We start from the raw sequence: 14122 nt of genomic DNA, 5'->3' as shown, positions 1-14122 counted from the left end.
TTTGTTGCCAGGCACTATGCTAAGCATTAGCTATAGAACATTGAATAAAATGAAGTCCTGCTTTGCCGACATTCCCAGATTAGTGGAGGAAGCCAGACAAATGAGTAACTAAACTCACATACTGTGATAAACAGTATTCATGCATGCATGCATATACTCAATAGTATCAGACACTATTCTAGGCACTGGGATGGTGCCCAGGAGCCATAAGGAACTCACATTAAAAAATATCCCTGCCCTCATGGAGCTTATATTCTACTGGGAGAAACAGCATAATAAAACTTGATAGCAATAAATGCTAAAGAGAAAAAAATAAAGCAAGGAAGAAGTACAGGAGGAGTGTGGATGTGGGAGGCTGAAATTTAAGAACATGTGACCAGGGCCACATCAGAATCAATATGTGAAGGAACGGAATAAGTGACCCATGTAGATCCATCCAGGGAAACAGCACTCCAGGCAGAGGCAAGGCAAGTGCAAAGCACCTGGGAGCAAGCATGACTGAGTCATTAAGGAGGCCGAGGAGGGTGGAGCAGACTGTATTGGGCAGGGAGGAGAGGGGGAAGACTCAAATCAGAGGGGCTCCAAGATGGCCAGTTTGGGGAGGGCCTAACTAAAGAGGTCAGGAGTTTGGCTTTTACCCTAAATGAAGGAATCCAATGGAGGTTTGACAGGATCACTCTGGCTGATGTTATACAGAGTGAATGGGACAAAGGTGGGAGCAGAGTGACAGAAAGATACTGCAGTCATCTGGGTGAGAGATGATGGTGGCTTGGACCAGGGTGGCAGAGATGAAGATGGAGAGGAGGGGCAGAATTCTGACATGTTTTGAAAGTAAAGCTAAAGGATTTGTTGACTAATTCAATATAAAGTCTAAAAGATAAAGTGGGGGAGAAAAACCTGGATTTGGTGATAATGAACAAAGGGCTTTCTTTTTCTGTCTCTTTATTAGGCATGGTCTCGCTCTGTTGTCATGCCGGAGTGCAGTGGTGCACTCATGGCTGACTGTACCCTTGGATTCCTGGGCTCAAGTGATCTTCCTGCCTCAGTCTGCCAAATAGCTGGGACTACAGACATGCACTACCAAACCCAGCTTACTTACTGATTTATTGTAGAGACAGGGTCTTACAATGCTGCCCAGGATGATCTCAAACTTCTGGCCTCAACACATCCTCCCACCTCAGCCTCCCAAAATGTTGGGATTACAGGCATGAGCCACTGTGCCCAGCCTAGGGCCCAGTTTAGAAAGGGAGGTCATAAGGAAGGTCTGAGAAGACCTTTTAGCTGAAGCTTGAAGGATGAAGAACTTGCCATGAATTTGGCATATTCTACAACCTGACAAGCAGCCAGTATGATAGAAGCATGAGGGATCAGATCACATAGGATTTTATAGCCCATGGTAGGTAAAGTTTAAATTTTATTCTAGGTATGATGGAAAGTAGCCTCAGTTAATGTCATAAAAGTACTGTGAAAAACATTTATCATAAAAACAAGGAAACTCACTACATAATGATTTTTAAACTTAATTTTTAGAGGTTGACAAATAAGGCTTAATGGCTATCCACCACTACTGATAGTAAAACTTAGCATTGAGTAAATGGTAACAACAGCATTAGTTGTTGTAATGTCCATTCAAGTGCATAATTAGTATTCTACTTGGTTAGTTTTCACTCTGGAAAAAGCAAAACCTACCACACCCAACTCCAGATCATTTAAAAACATTTTACCCCCACTTAAAATAAAACAGTATACTGCTGGTAGATAGGTGCTAAAATACATTCTCTTGTGATTTCAAAACTAACAATGTCTATTACAGTTATTACATTCATTAAGACTTTAGAGGCCAGGTGCAGTGGGTCATGCCTATAATCCCAGCACTTTGGGAGGGTGAGCCAGGTGGACTGCTTGAGCTCAGAAGTTCGAGACCAGCCAGGGCAACATAGTGAAACGTCATCTCTACCAAAAATACAGTGAAGCCCTGTTTCAAAAAAAAAAAAAAGACTTCATTAAGTCTATGAAATAACTTGTATTTACAAAACACAGAACTTTTACAAACAGCTCAAAGCATTTAAGAGACATTAGTCTTTTTCTTGTCATTATTTATTTTTTTGGGGGGGATGGAGTCTCACTCTTGTCACCCAGGCTGGAGTGCAGTGGTGCGATCTTGGCTCACTGCAACCTCTGCCTCCTGGATTCAAGCGATTCTCCTGCCTCAGCCTCCTGAGTAGCTGGGATTACAGGCGCCCACCACCACACCTGGCTAATTTTTGTATTTTTAGCAGAGATGGGGTTTCACCATGTTGGCCAGGCTGGTCTCGAAATCCTGACCTCAAGTGATCCGCCCACCGAGGCCTCCCCAAGTGCTAGGGATTACAGGCGTGAGCCACTGCGCCCAGCCTACTTTTTGTTTTCTAGAGACATTATTAGTCTTTATATCTTTAAAGGTATTTTGTCCAGTTTCTCAGATGAGACAGCCTGAAGCACAAAGCTGTTAACTGACCTAATCAAGCTCCAAGGTGAGTCACGGATCAGACAGAAACTCTTAGGTCAACAGGTTCTCACTCTCACTCTCATCACGATTCTTTGTTATCTTCATCTGCAGAGTTTTAGGGCAATTGAAAGAGAGGTCTGCAGGCTTCTTTAAGGTAGTGAATACAAATGTCCCCCTTGTTGAGGTACTTAATTTCTTCTACTTGTTTTCACAGATTGCAATGAGAAATTAGAGTTCAACTATTTGGGTTTTTATTGCCTGTTCTGCTATTGAAAGCACATACAACCCCAGGCAAGTTAATACCTTGTTTTCACCAAATGAAAAACGAACTATGTATGGCTCAACATGTTCCAGAAAAAATGATTTTGTACTCACAGAGTGTGTAATGTGTATACATAGACCCACATGGAAGCTACCACACTGTATTAAAGACAAAGTATGAAAACATTAACTAGGTATTACTTAAGTCTTTCCTTCTTAGATGTGTAAAGTGGTAATTCCTCACTGGGAAGGCTCAGATTCACCAACGATGCTCTTAACCAGCAATCAAAGCCTGAGCCAAGGACCGGGTGTGGTGGCTCACACCTGTAATCTCAGCACTTTGGGATGCCGAGGCGGGAGGACTGTTTGAGCCCAAGAGTTCAAGACCAGCACGGGCAACATAGCAGGACCTTGTCTCTTAGCAGGGAAAAAAAAAAAAAAAAAAACCCAACTGGGCTGAAACCTCTCCCAGAATCAAGACTGACTTGAGACTATCACCAACCACTTTCATTCAGTTATGGAACTACCTGTGCTACTTAAGAGCAGCCAGGAACCTCTTCCCTGCTCCTGCAGAAAGAGATACCAAGGACAGCACTCTTTAGTAGATAGCAAACAAAAAAGAATCTGAGACTTGTCCTTATCTCAATCCTTATTTCCAGGAAAACAAAGCACCAACCTGGCTCAGAAACCTGAAGTCTCGATCTCCTAAATATTTATAGGCTGTTAAGGATAGAATTTTAACAAGTCCCAACTACAAGAAAGCTCCTGTGAAGTCACACTGTATAATAGGATATTACTTCATCTGTTAGCTTAAAGACACCGGACTTTGTCTTTAAAAAAAGTTCATTTCCTGTTGAGTAGCAGCTGGCTTCCATAACCAAAAGAGGTCAAAAGCTGGCAGTAAGCCCAAGAAAGTTTTCTAAATAATTAGCAGAGGGAATAGAATATTGAATCTCCCTTATAGTTTTTTTTGTTTGTTTGTTTTTTGAGACGGAGTCTCGCTCTGTCGCCCAGGCTGGAGTGCAGTGGCGCAATCTCGGCTCACTGCAGGCTCCGCCTCCCAAGTTCACGCCATTCTCCTGCCTCAGCCTCTCCGAGTAGCTGGGACTACAGGCGCCCGCCACCACGCCCGGCTAATTTTTTGTATTTTTAGTAGAGACGGGGTTTCACCGTGGTCTCGATCTCCTGACCTCGTGATCCGCCCGCCTCGGCCTCCCAAAGTGCTGGGATTACAAGCGTGAGCCACTGCGCTCGGCCTTGTCCCTTATAGTTTTAAGGCACAAAAGAAAAGGAAATAATATAGTTTCGAAGCCTTGTACACCTGTTCATTTCTACAGGATTACAAAAAGAATTTTCATTAAGAGGGTCTTTTCTAAATCCTATTGAACTGGCCTGGCTTAGGCAACTACTAAAAATACCGTAGATTTATTGCAGGCTTGAGAATTTCAACATATCAATACCTTCGTATGTTGAATATTCTTTCACTAATGAGTCTTTGCAGGTAATAATATATTTTTAATGGTGTAAACTGTTAGCTTTAAACAGATACTCAGCTCTATGCTTTAGGCAAAAAATTACTACTGGCAGCCAAGTAATTTTTTTTTAAGAACCTTTCTTCCAGAGTTTTGAAACCTTTAAATCCCACTGTGATTATATTTTTCCCATTTTACTTTAGTTTCTTAAATAAAAAAAAACATAGTCCCATGTTAGCTGGTAGTCTGTAGGAGTAATTCACTAACAGTAAGGCTGAACGTTTTTCCTATTACAAAGTCAAATGCGTCATTTAGTGATGCTTCTGTTTTAACTCCTGTTGCCAACGTTACTATAATTGGGAAAGCAGAAAACTTGAATATAAATATCAAGAAAAATGATGTTGTCAGTTTTAATAACCCTCCAAACAGTGATTCAGCAAAATAGTTGTACACAAGGAGGATGTACTCATCCTGAAATTTTAGGATTCTTTTAAACTAAGAGTTCATTTACTGATCCACATAACAGAAACCTGAATCCTTATTCTAAGTTTACACAGCTCACCAAATGACAATAGCAGCTGGTTTAGAAGAAAATCCAGTCTCTGAAGTCTTTCCACCTTGTTCCCGGGGCATGTTTCAAAGCAGGCACCATCATTACCTGCATTGAGGGCTCCTGCTGTCCCAGAAAAGATCTTACCCACAGAGATTATTGTCAGTATTCCTACTGAGCCAACTCAGCTCTCTGACAAAAGACAGTCTCTTCATCAAAGTGTTTTGTAACAGCAAAGGGTTTTCTCCTCCCGCCTACACAAAAGCTTTACATGTTTCTAACAAGGTATGAATAGTAGACCAGAGTTTACTGAGGTTAGAATTTTCCAGCAATTTCAATTTAAAAAAGGATACCCTAGGAAACTTTGATACAAAGATTCAATCTATTCAGATCATGGCTTCTACTGCTAAAGGAAAACATTCTGTAGTTGTAAGATACTGAGAACAGGATCATTAAAAGTTGTTTTCCAGCCAGGTGCGGTGGTTCATGCCTGTAATCCCAGCACTTTGGGAGGCCGAGGCGGGTAAATCACGAGGTCAGGAGATCGAGACCATCCTGGCCAACATGGTGAAACCCCATCTCTACTAAAAATACAAAAATTAGCTGGGTGTGGTGGTGCGTGCCTGTAATCCCAGCTACTTGGGAGGCTGAGGCAGGAAAATGGCTTGAACCCAGGAGGCGGAGATTGCAGTGAGCCAAGAGCGTGCCACTTCACTCCAGCCCGGGGACAGAGCGAGACTCCACCTCAAAAAAAAAAAACAAAAAAAAATTTTTCAGCAGTTCTCTCCAAATAAGCCTTGCTCCGTAATAATGAGGATGTTAAAAAATGGACAGATGCCTGCACATAAAATCCCACTAGACCTGCTGAATAATCTGTTTAACATGACAGACCTGCTTCCAAACTTAATTCAGCAGCAAGTGTCTACCAAGGGCCTACAATGTACGAGGTGCTGTAGTGGGCACATCCCATGAGGTGGCACCTCCAGGCTTCTCTAGCGAACAGATTCCTGGAACATTCACTCTATGGGAGTAGGAATCCTGCCTATCCACTCATGTGGGGAGGCGCTGTGGCCCCAGGGCCCAGGCGAATACCTGGCAAAGAGCAGATGATACATTTTTGAGAAATGAACAAGTTTTAAAATCTGTTAAAAGTTTAGGAGTTAACATATAACTTAGCAAAACTGGAGAAAGGATACTCTTTTATTCACACTGTAGCCTTTATTCTTGCACAGGCCATATTCACAAGTTATAATTGTTGGAATTTCACATCTTCTACTCGTACTCCATATAGTTGGTTATGACACAGAGAGTTACGTCAAAGTCTACAGTGATAACGTAACAGCCCTTTGAAAAACACAGAAATGCAACTGGCAGTAAAGAGGTTCAAACGTGTGTGTGTGTTTTGAGACGGAGTTTCGTTCTTGTCATCCAGGCAGGAGTGCAATGGCACGATCTCAGCTCACTGCAACTCTGCCTCCCAGTTTCAAGCAATTCTCCTGCCTCAGCCTCCCGAGTAGCTGGGATTACAGGGGACTGCCACCACACCCGGCTAATTTTGTATTTTTAGTGGAGATGGAGTTTCACCATGTTGGCCAGGCTGGTCTCAAATTCCTGGCCTCAGGTGATACGTCCGCCTTGGCCTCCCAAAGTGCTAGGATTACAGGCATGAGACACTGCGCCCAGCCCAGACCTGTGTTTTTAAGGTTAAACTTGAAGAGCTGATGACCTTATTTTGATCAGAGGTTAAAGAGAATTCCACGTGTAACCCTGACACGTTGCACTTGCTGCTCGGTAGATTGAAGTGTTACAGCTGGTTGTTCCTAACAACCTCCCACAGGGGGAGAATGTAGCATGGACTAAGGCACCTGATGGAAAACAGCCATGAAAACGATTCTGTGCGAGTGCTTCAGTGCAGTTCAACAAATATTAAAATTGAGCTTCCAGTATGTGCCAAGTATTATGCTAGATGCTGGAAATACAAGAAAAAAGAACCTGCCCCCTCTATGCCCTTAAAGATTTATGCTTCTTAAATACAGGAAAGAAAAATATTTAATTGTGATGATACAAATTAAATTATAGGGAAATACTGCAATGGCACAGTGGTTGCCTCACAAATCCTGGAAAACCTATCAAACTAGGCCATCAATCCTTATGGGGAAATCTGAAAACAGGTTTGTTAATATGTATGATAAATTTGCCTCTTGGACATAAAGAAGATGGTGCCAAACACTGCACTGCAACCCCTAAGTAGCTTGGACTCTATAAGTGTAATAAAGGTGAATTACTTTAGTTAAAGTGATTGCATGTTAATTTAAGGAATTATCTTCCTCCAAAAGAGGTGCTCATTTTATTTTCCTTTTCTGAGTTATTCAGGTCTACATTCTTTTCTTCTGCCATGTTCAGTGGTTAGCATGAGCAAGCATCATGATCATTTAATATTCAACTAAATGAGATGTTAATTTTCACTGCAAGATTAGAGCTGAAAGCATTTATACAGAATTGCAGAAACTGAAGATGCCTGGAAAAATTCCTGAGGATTGTTCAGTATTCAGTACAGCGGTTAAGAATGTTTGCTCTGGGCCGGGCGCGGTGGCTCACGCTTGTAATCCCAGCACTTTGGGAGGCCGAGGTGGGCGGATCATGAGGTCAGGAGATCGAGACCATGGTGAAACCCCGTCTCTACTAAAAATACAAAAAAAATTAGCCGGGCGTGGTGGCGGGCGCCTGTAGTCCCAGCTACTCGGAGAGGCTGAGGCAGGAGAATGGCGTGAACCCGGGAGGCGGAGCCTGCAGTGAGCCGAGATTGCGCCACTGCACTCCAGCCTGGGCGACAGAGGGAGGCTCCGTCTCAAAAAAAAAAAAAAAAAAAAAAGAATGTTTGCTCTGGAGTCTTAAGGGGAACCCTAGCACTCCCCAATATTACTACCTCTATTGTGTTACTGGGAGAATTAAATGAGCAACTGTGTTATGGGCCTATCAGTGTTAGGCACATAAAAAGTGTTCCCCAACTGCTAGCTCCTGCTATTAGTATAAGAAAAAGGGGGGGCTCCACTGGCCCCAAAGTGTGGGCTGCTCTACGACTGTTCTCTGGAGACACCATCGGCAGGCATGTTTCTAAGTGAAAGCTGGCGTGCAAACTGAAGAAAAGTGGCAGAGGCAGATGAGCTCTTTCTTCTGTCGTTTCAATTGGCATCTGGTGAAGTATGCCTAACAGCTTAACGCCCAACTGAAAATAAACCTGTAAACGAGGATGGTAAGGAAGAGATGGGGTTTGGGCAGTGACTACAACTCTCCTCCTTCTGAGTGTGTGGGTTCAAAAAACACTCCCTCCCACACTTAGCTTTAGGCAAGCCACTTAACCGTTTTAACCTTCGCTTTCCTAATCTGGAAAATGGAAAACAAAAGTGTGCAATTGGATTGTTTGTACCTCAATGGATAAATGCTGGGATGGACGCCCCGTTCTCCATCACGTGCTTATTTCACACTGCGTGCCTGTATCCAAACATCTCGTGTACCCCATAAATATACACACCTACTATGTACCCTCAAACGTTAATAAATTTTTCAAAAGTTACTGTCTCCTGGAGTTACGGTGCGGAGCGCACAGCTCCCGCTACACCGCAAAACAACTACCACCTGCAGCAGCCGGCCCTCCGCACTGGCCATGAAAGGCGCTGGGCTAGACAGCCTGCGAGGGGGCGGCTTCGCGGGCTCTGCCACTTACTGCGGGACACACTGGCTCACCCGGGTCTGCCTCGGAGGAATGCAGTGAGGATTAAACTAGTTAATCCACGGAAAGCGCTCAAAACGGTGCCTGGCGCATCCCTGGCCCCCACGCGCCTCGGGGCTGATATTCAACTGCGCATTAGCAGGGCCGTGGGCCCCGCGCCGAGGCTTCCTGCGGGCGGGATCCGTGGGTATGGCCGGCCCCGCCGCCAGGTGAGCCCGAGCCCTTCCCGGCACCTGCACCCTCCGCCGCCAGAAAAAGCAACTTTTTAACAGTTTCGCAGCGGGGGCCTCCCGGGCCAGGCCGCCGCCCGCCCGCGGGGCGCCCCCGCCCTCACCTTGCTGGAGGTCCTGGTGGTCGTACCACGGCTCGTCCTCCTTCATCTCAAACTCCTCTACCAGGTTTTCCGCCAGCATCTCGGCTGGGTCTTCTAGGGGCAGCGGCCCCCGCCGCCGTCCCGCCTCAGCCGCTGCCCCGGGCTCTTCCCCGGCCCCTCCGCCCTCAGCCAGAGCCGCCCTCGGGCGGGACGCGGCGCCGCCGCCCAGACCCCGCTGCGCCGCCTCAGCCCGGTTCCCGCCGGCGGCCGCCAACGACAGGCCGGCTGCCTCGACTCGCCTCGCGCCTCCCAACGGCCCCAACGGCCGGGCGTTAACGGCGCGAACGCCTGGAATCGGGTTCTCACGCAGCCGCCGGGTCTCACGCCGCCGCCGGGCCCAACGTGGCACTTTGGCAGAACCCTCCCCGGCCGGGGATGCGATTCAAACCCCCGGCGGCGCCTCAACCAATCGCGAGCGGGCCGCTGGCCGAGCGGCAGGGACTTCGTCCAATCGCGTCTCTCCGAAGACCGGCGGCTGGCCCGGTCTCGAGGGCAAGCAGCCAATGGCGGGTCCGGAATAAACAAAGAAGGCGGGGAAAGAGTGAAGGGGTGCGGCCGAAAGCCCGCCCCCTGATCTGCGCTGTGAGGCTCCTAGGAGCGCCTTCTGGGTTCCGGGCTGGGGAGCTGGCGGAGGCGCGTCCTACCCCTGTGGCGGGTGTCCCAAGGCCAGCGCGTCTGTGGACAGGCAGCGCAGGCCGGAGGGCCTAGGACTCCGGCCCCTGAGAGGCGGGCGGTTGTCGAGGCGAGTCCTTAGTGCCGGCGGGAAGCGCAAGGGTGCCGAAAGCCCGAGGTCCGCCGCCCGGCCACCCCTTCTCGCATCTTGACTCTGAGATTTGCTCCGGGTCCGGCCGGGAGACTCGGGGTCGATCGGGAGTTTAGGGTTGAGAAAACGCCCACTGAGCAGTAGCTTTTATCTCCTTGACATCTGAGCCCTGGGAATTAAACTCACGCTCCCTAAAACGGTGGGCACCAGACCCCCTTGAGAATCTGGGGCGGTGACGGATGCCCGAAGCTGTCCATTTGGAGGGGGAAAATTGTAAGCAGTGTTGCAACGATTTTTAAAAGGTACCCCTAGACCACAAGTTAAGCATCTGGGGACGTGACATTGCACCTGGAGGGGACAGGCTGCAGCCCCAGCACTTAGTAGCCAGCGAGGCAGAGCACGCTGTCCTCCACCGACATAACCCAGCAAATAACTGCTTGTAGGTAAAGCTTTAAGCACCATCTTGCAGACAAAGCACGGAAACTCTTAAGCAGGATGACAGACCTGAAGGTCAGTGTTCTCAACCTTGACGTAAAGGTAAAGGTGCAGCCGATGGAAGACAACAGGGCCAATATCTAGCTAACTTTGAGCAACGAAACAAAAAAATCGAGGTTTAAGTATACAATTGAAAGATTATCTCTAGAACATGAGGTAATAAACTGTTAGAAATTCAGAAAGGGAAGAGGTGAAGAGGAGTGTTAAATCCTATCTATTTTAGCAGTGAGTTGACAGATAATACCTTACATTGATAATCCAATGAATAGTTTCCACAAATATGGAGAGAGCTGCCAGAACTAAAAATGGGAAGCAATTAAGAGTTTTTCGAGGCTGGACGCGGTGGCTCACGCCTGTAATCCCAGCATTTTGGGAGGCCGAGGCGGGCGGATCACCTGAGGTCGAGAGTTCGAGACCAGCCTGACCAATATGGAGAAACCCCCCATCTTTACTAAAAATACAAAATTAGCTGGGCGTGGTGGCACATGCCTGTAATCCCAACTACTTGGAAGGCTGAGGCAGGAGAATTGCTTGAAACCCGGGAGGTGGAGGTTGCAGTGAGCCGAGATCACGCCATTGCACTCCAGCCTGGGCAAAAACTGCGTCTCAAAAGAAAAAAAAAAGTTTTCCTAAGAGGAGGAGTGATTTGAGGCTGGGGACTTTGGCTTTTTGTTATAAAGCCTTCTGTAATCTTGCTTTTTTAGCTACTTGCACATTAAAAATAAGGGAAATTGTAGGGAAGGAATTATAGACTCAAGCTACTTTTGTCTTTCTGTATAAAAAAAGACTTGGGTAATTTGGAAGAGGGGAAAAACTCATCCTAAATAATTCTTGTGGGTAATAAAATTCAGGGTGTCTCTCTGCCTCCCATCTTTGCTCAAACCAGCGTAACCTAACCTCACGCTGATGCTGTATCAAACAGCACTTGACTTCAGGGTTACCTTACACATAGGCTGTAGGCTACTCTGGAGAAGTCTTGCCAAGGACAAGACCTCCCACTGTGGAGTTGTTGCCTGAAGTTTTACCCTTCAGTCCTTAAAGGAGACTGCTGAATAGAGTGGAAAGCACAAGGGACCTAGAGTGAGAAAACCTAGAGTTCTCGCTATACTCAGTACCAGCAGAGAAGCCTTGTAGCAAACAGTTTACAAGAAAGATGATTGTTTGCCTTGCTCACAGAGCTATCTGAATCAGAGAGACCCTGAAAGCAAGTATTTTGTGCTCATTTTAAATGTAGTAAGGCTGTGTGCTTGTGATGTATACTGTAGAAGTGCAGGTACCCTTGAGGACCAATTATGAGCATCACAATAAATAATCATAGTAATGGATTATGACCCATTGAATAAAAAAAGAAAGAATCCATGAGTCCATACTGATATAAATACATGGGAGAGAAAAGAAAACTCTTTCTTACAGTAGGATGCCAAGCAAAAAATGTAGAAGGAATAACACTGTTAGAAAATAATAATAATAATAAAAGAGGAATGGTAAACTCACAAATCCCTTTCTTCAAAAAGGCAAAATGTTACTGGCACACCTGTAGTCCCAGCTACTTGGGAGGCTGAGGTGAGAGAATTGCTTGAGTCCAGTAGTTCAAGGTTATGATGAGCTATGATAGGTGACAGCAGAGAAAGACCCTGTCTCAAAAAAAAAAAAAAAAAAAAAAAAAAGGCTGGGTGCAGTGGCTCATGCCATAATCCCAGCTCTTTGGGAGGCTGAGGTGGGTGGATCACCTGAGGTTGGGAGTTCAAGACCAGCCTGGCCAATAAGGTGGCCCATCTCTACTAAAAATACAAAAATTAGCCGGGAGTGGTGGTGCAAGCCTGTAATCCCAGCTACATGGGAGGCCAAGACACAAGAATCCTTTGAACCTCGGAGGCAGAGGTTGCAGTGATCCGAGACCGTGACACTGTACTCCAGCCTGGGCAATAGAGTGAGACTCTGTCTCAAAAGAAAGTGAGGTCCCCTGTAAAGCCTCTTCTACTGCCCTAGTTGTCCATCGAGATATTCAGAGTTCAAGTAAGATCACTTCAAACAAACTGTCTTAATCACTAAAGATAGAACCCTTTGGAAAGATAGCAAGTTGGATTTAGGAATTGCCAATGGTGATTTGTGGAAGCTAAAGGGCTAGAATCATGCAGGGGCATGATTTTTTTTTTTTTTTTTTTTTGAGACAGTCTCACGCTTGTCACCCAGGCTGGAGTGCCATGGCATGATCTTGGCTCACTGCAACCTCCACCTCCCGGGTTCAAGTGATTCTCCTGCCTCAGCCTCCCAAGTAGCTGGGATTAAAGGTGCCCACCACCACGCCTGGCTAATTTTTGAATTTTTAGTAGAGATGGGGTTTCACCATGTTGGCCAGGCTGGACTTGAACTCCTGACCTCAGGCAATCCACCAGCCTCAGCCTCCCAAAGTGCTAGGATTACAGGTGTGAGCCACCACGCATGGCCCCCTGCACGATTCTTATCACTGATCCGCAAGGTTGAAAGTGCCGGGTGTTTGCTCCATGGAAAACAGAAGCTCATTTTGACTTCAAATGCGTATTGAAATGTTCTTTAACAATTCTCCATTTTTTTTTTTCTTTTTCAGAGTCTCACCATGTGGCCCAGGCTGGAGTGCATTGGCACCATCTCAGCTCACTGTCACCTCCGCCTCCCTGGTTCAAGTGATTCTCATGCCTCAGCCTCCTGAGTAGCTGGAATTACAGGCATGTGCCACCACATTCGGCTAGTTTTTGTGTTTCAAGTAGAGTCAGGGTTTAGCCATGTTGGCCAAGCTGATCTCAAACTCCTGGCCTCAAGTGATCCACCTGCCTCAGCCTCCCAAAGTGCTAGGATTACAGGTGTGAGCCACCGCGCCCAGTCAACAATTCTCCTTTAAAAATGAAAAGAAAAGAAAGATATGGAGAATTAAAGTTATTGAGGGTCAGGCGTAGTGGCTCATGCCTGTAATCTCAGCACTTTGGGAGGCCTAGCTGGGCAGATCATGAGGTCAGGAGTTTGAGACCAGCCTGGCCAACATGGTGAAACCACGTCTCTACTAAAAATACAAAAATTAGCTGGGCGTGGTGGCGCGTGCCTGGAATCCCAGCTACTTGGGAGGCCAAGGCAGGAGAATCACTTGAACCTGGGAGGCGGAGGTTGCAGTGAGCCGAGATCATGCCACTGCACTCCAGCCTGGGCAACGGAGTGAGACTTCCTCTCAAAAAAAAAATAAATAAGTGAATAAATAAAGTTTTTGATAGTTTAAAAAAGCAAAAAACCCCACAAACTTTATGTCTTTTGGTGTGTTATTGGGTTGTTTTTAAGGACACTATTTAAGGAAACTTCTTTTCCCCTGGAAAATCTTGAACAAAAATTGCATTGAAAAACTGGTGTCAGTTTTCCATGCTAAATTTGGAGGAGTTTCCATTGTTCTTTTAGAGTCTACTTAGTCATAGTTTAGAAGCAATCATAAATAACCTCTTCAGCGACATTAATATTATTTGGTTTAGTAGGTTAGTAAATAACCACCCAAGTTGATTCCAAAAGGAGAATTTATGGTGTTCCTAATAATTCACCATTATTTAATGAACTTGCCCAGCCTAACTAACCATTGCACCACTTTGCTACTATTTAATTCTTTTTGTTTGTTTGTTTCTTCGTTTGTTTTTGAGACAAGATATCACTCTGTCACCCAGGCTGGAGTACAGTGGCGCTATCACAGGTCACTGAAGCTTCAACCTCCCAGGGCTCAGGTGATCCTCCTACCTCAGCCTCCCTGGTAGCTGGGACTACAGGCATGTGCTACCACACCTGGCTAATTTTTGTATTCTCTGTTGAGACAGGTTTTCACCATGTTGCCCAGGTTGGTCTTGAATTCCTGGGCTCAAACAATCTGCCTGTCTTGGCCTCCCAAAATGCTGGGATTACAGGCCTGAGTCACCATGCCTGGCCAACTTTTTAAGTTTTCTATATAAAATATTTTGTGATAAATAATATCAGATTCAGAAA

The 14122-nt window shown here is 46.0% G+C and overlaps 1 protein-coding gene across 1 annotated transcript in view; it reads right to left on the bottom strand.

The window, feature by feature from the left end:
- The window catches only part of CDR2 (cerebellar degeneration related protein 2), a 29588-nt gene extending 20363 nt beyond the window's left edge, over positions 1-9225 (bottom strand). The window contains exon 1 of the mRNA XM_003261443.4: positions 8836-9225. Within this exon, the coding sequence (XP_003261491.1) occupies positions 8836-8914 (79 nt within the window). The 5' untranslated portion in view covers positions 8915-9225. The remainder of the gene's footprint in view (positions 1-8835) is intronic.
- Positions 9226-14122: the final 4897 nt, after the last annotated feature.

The sequence above is a fragment of the Nomascus leucogenys genome, chromosome 2, assembly GCF_006542625.1.
Source record: "Nomascus leucogenys isolate Asia chromosome 2, Asia_NLE_v1, whole genome shotgun sequence".
In the NCBI taxonomy this organism is placed as follows: Eukaryota; Metazoa; Chordata; class Mammalia; order Primates; family Hylobatidae; genus Nomascus; species Nomascus leucogenys.
Note: the sequence above shows the minus strand (reverse complement) of the source record. Positions and strands in the feature narration are given on the sequence as shown.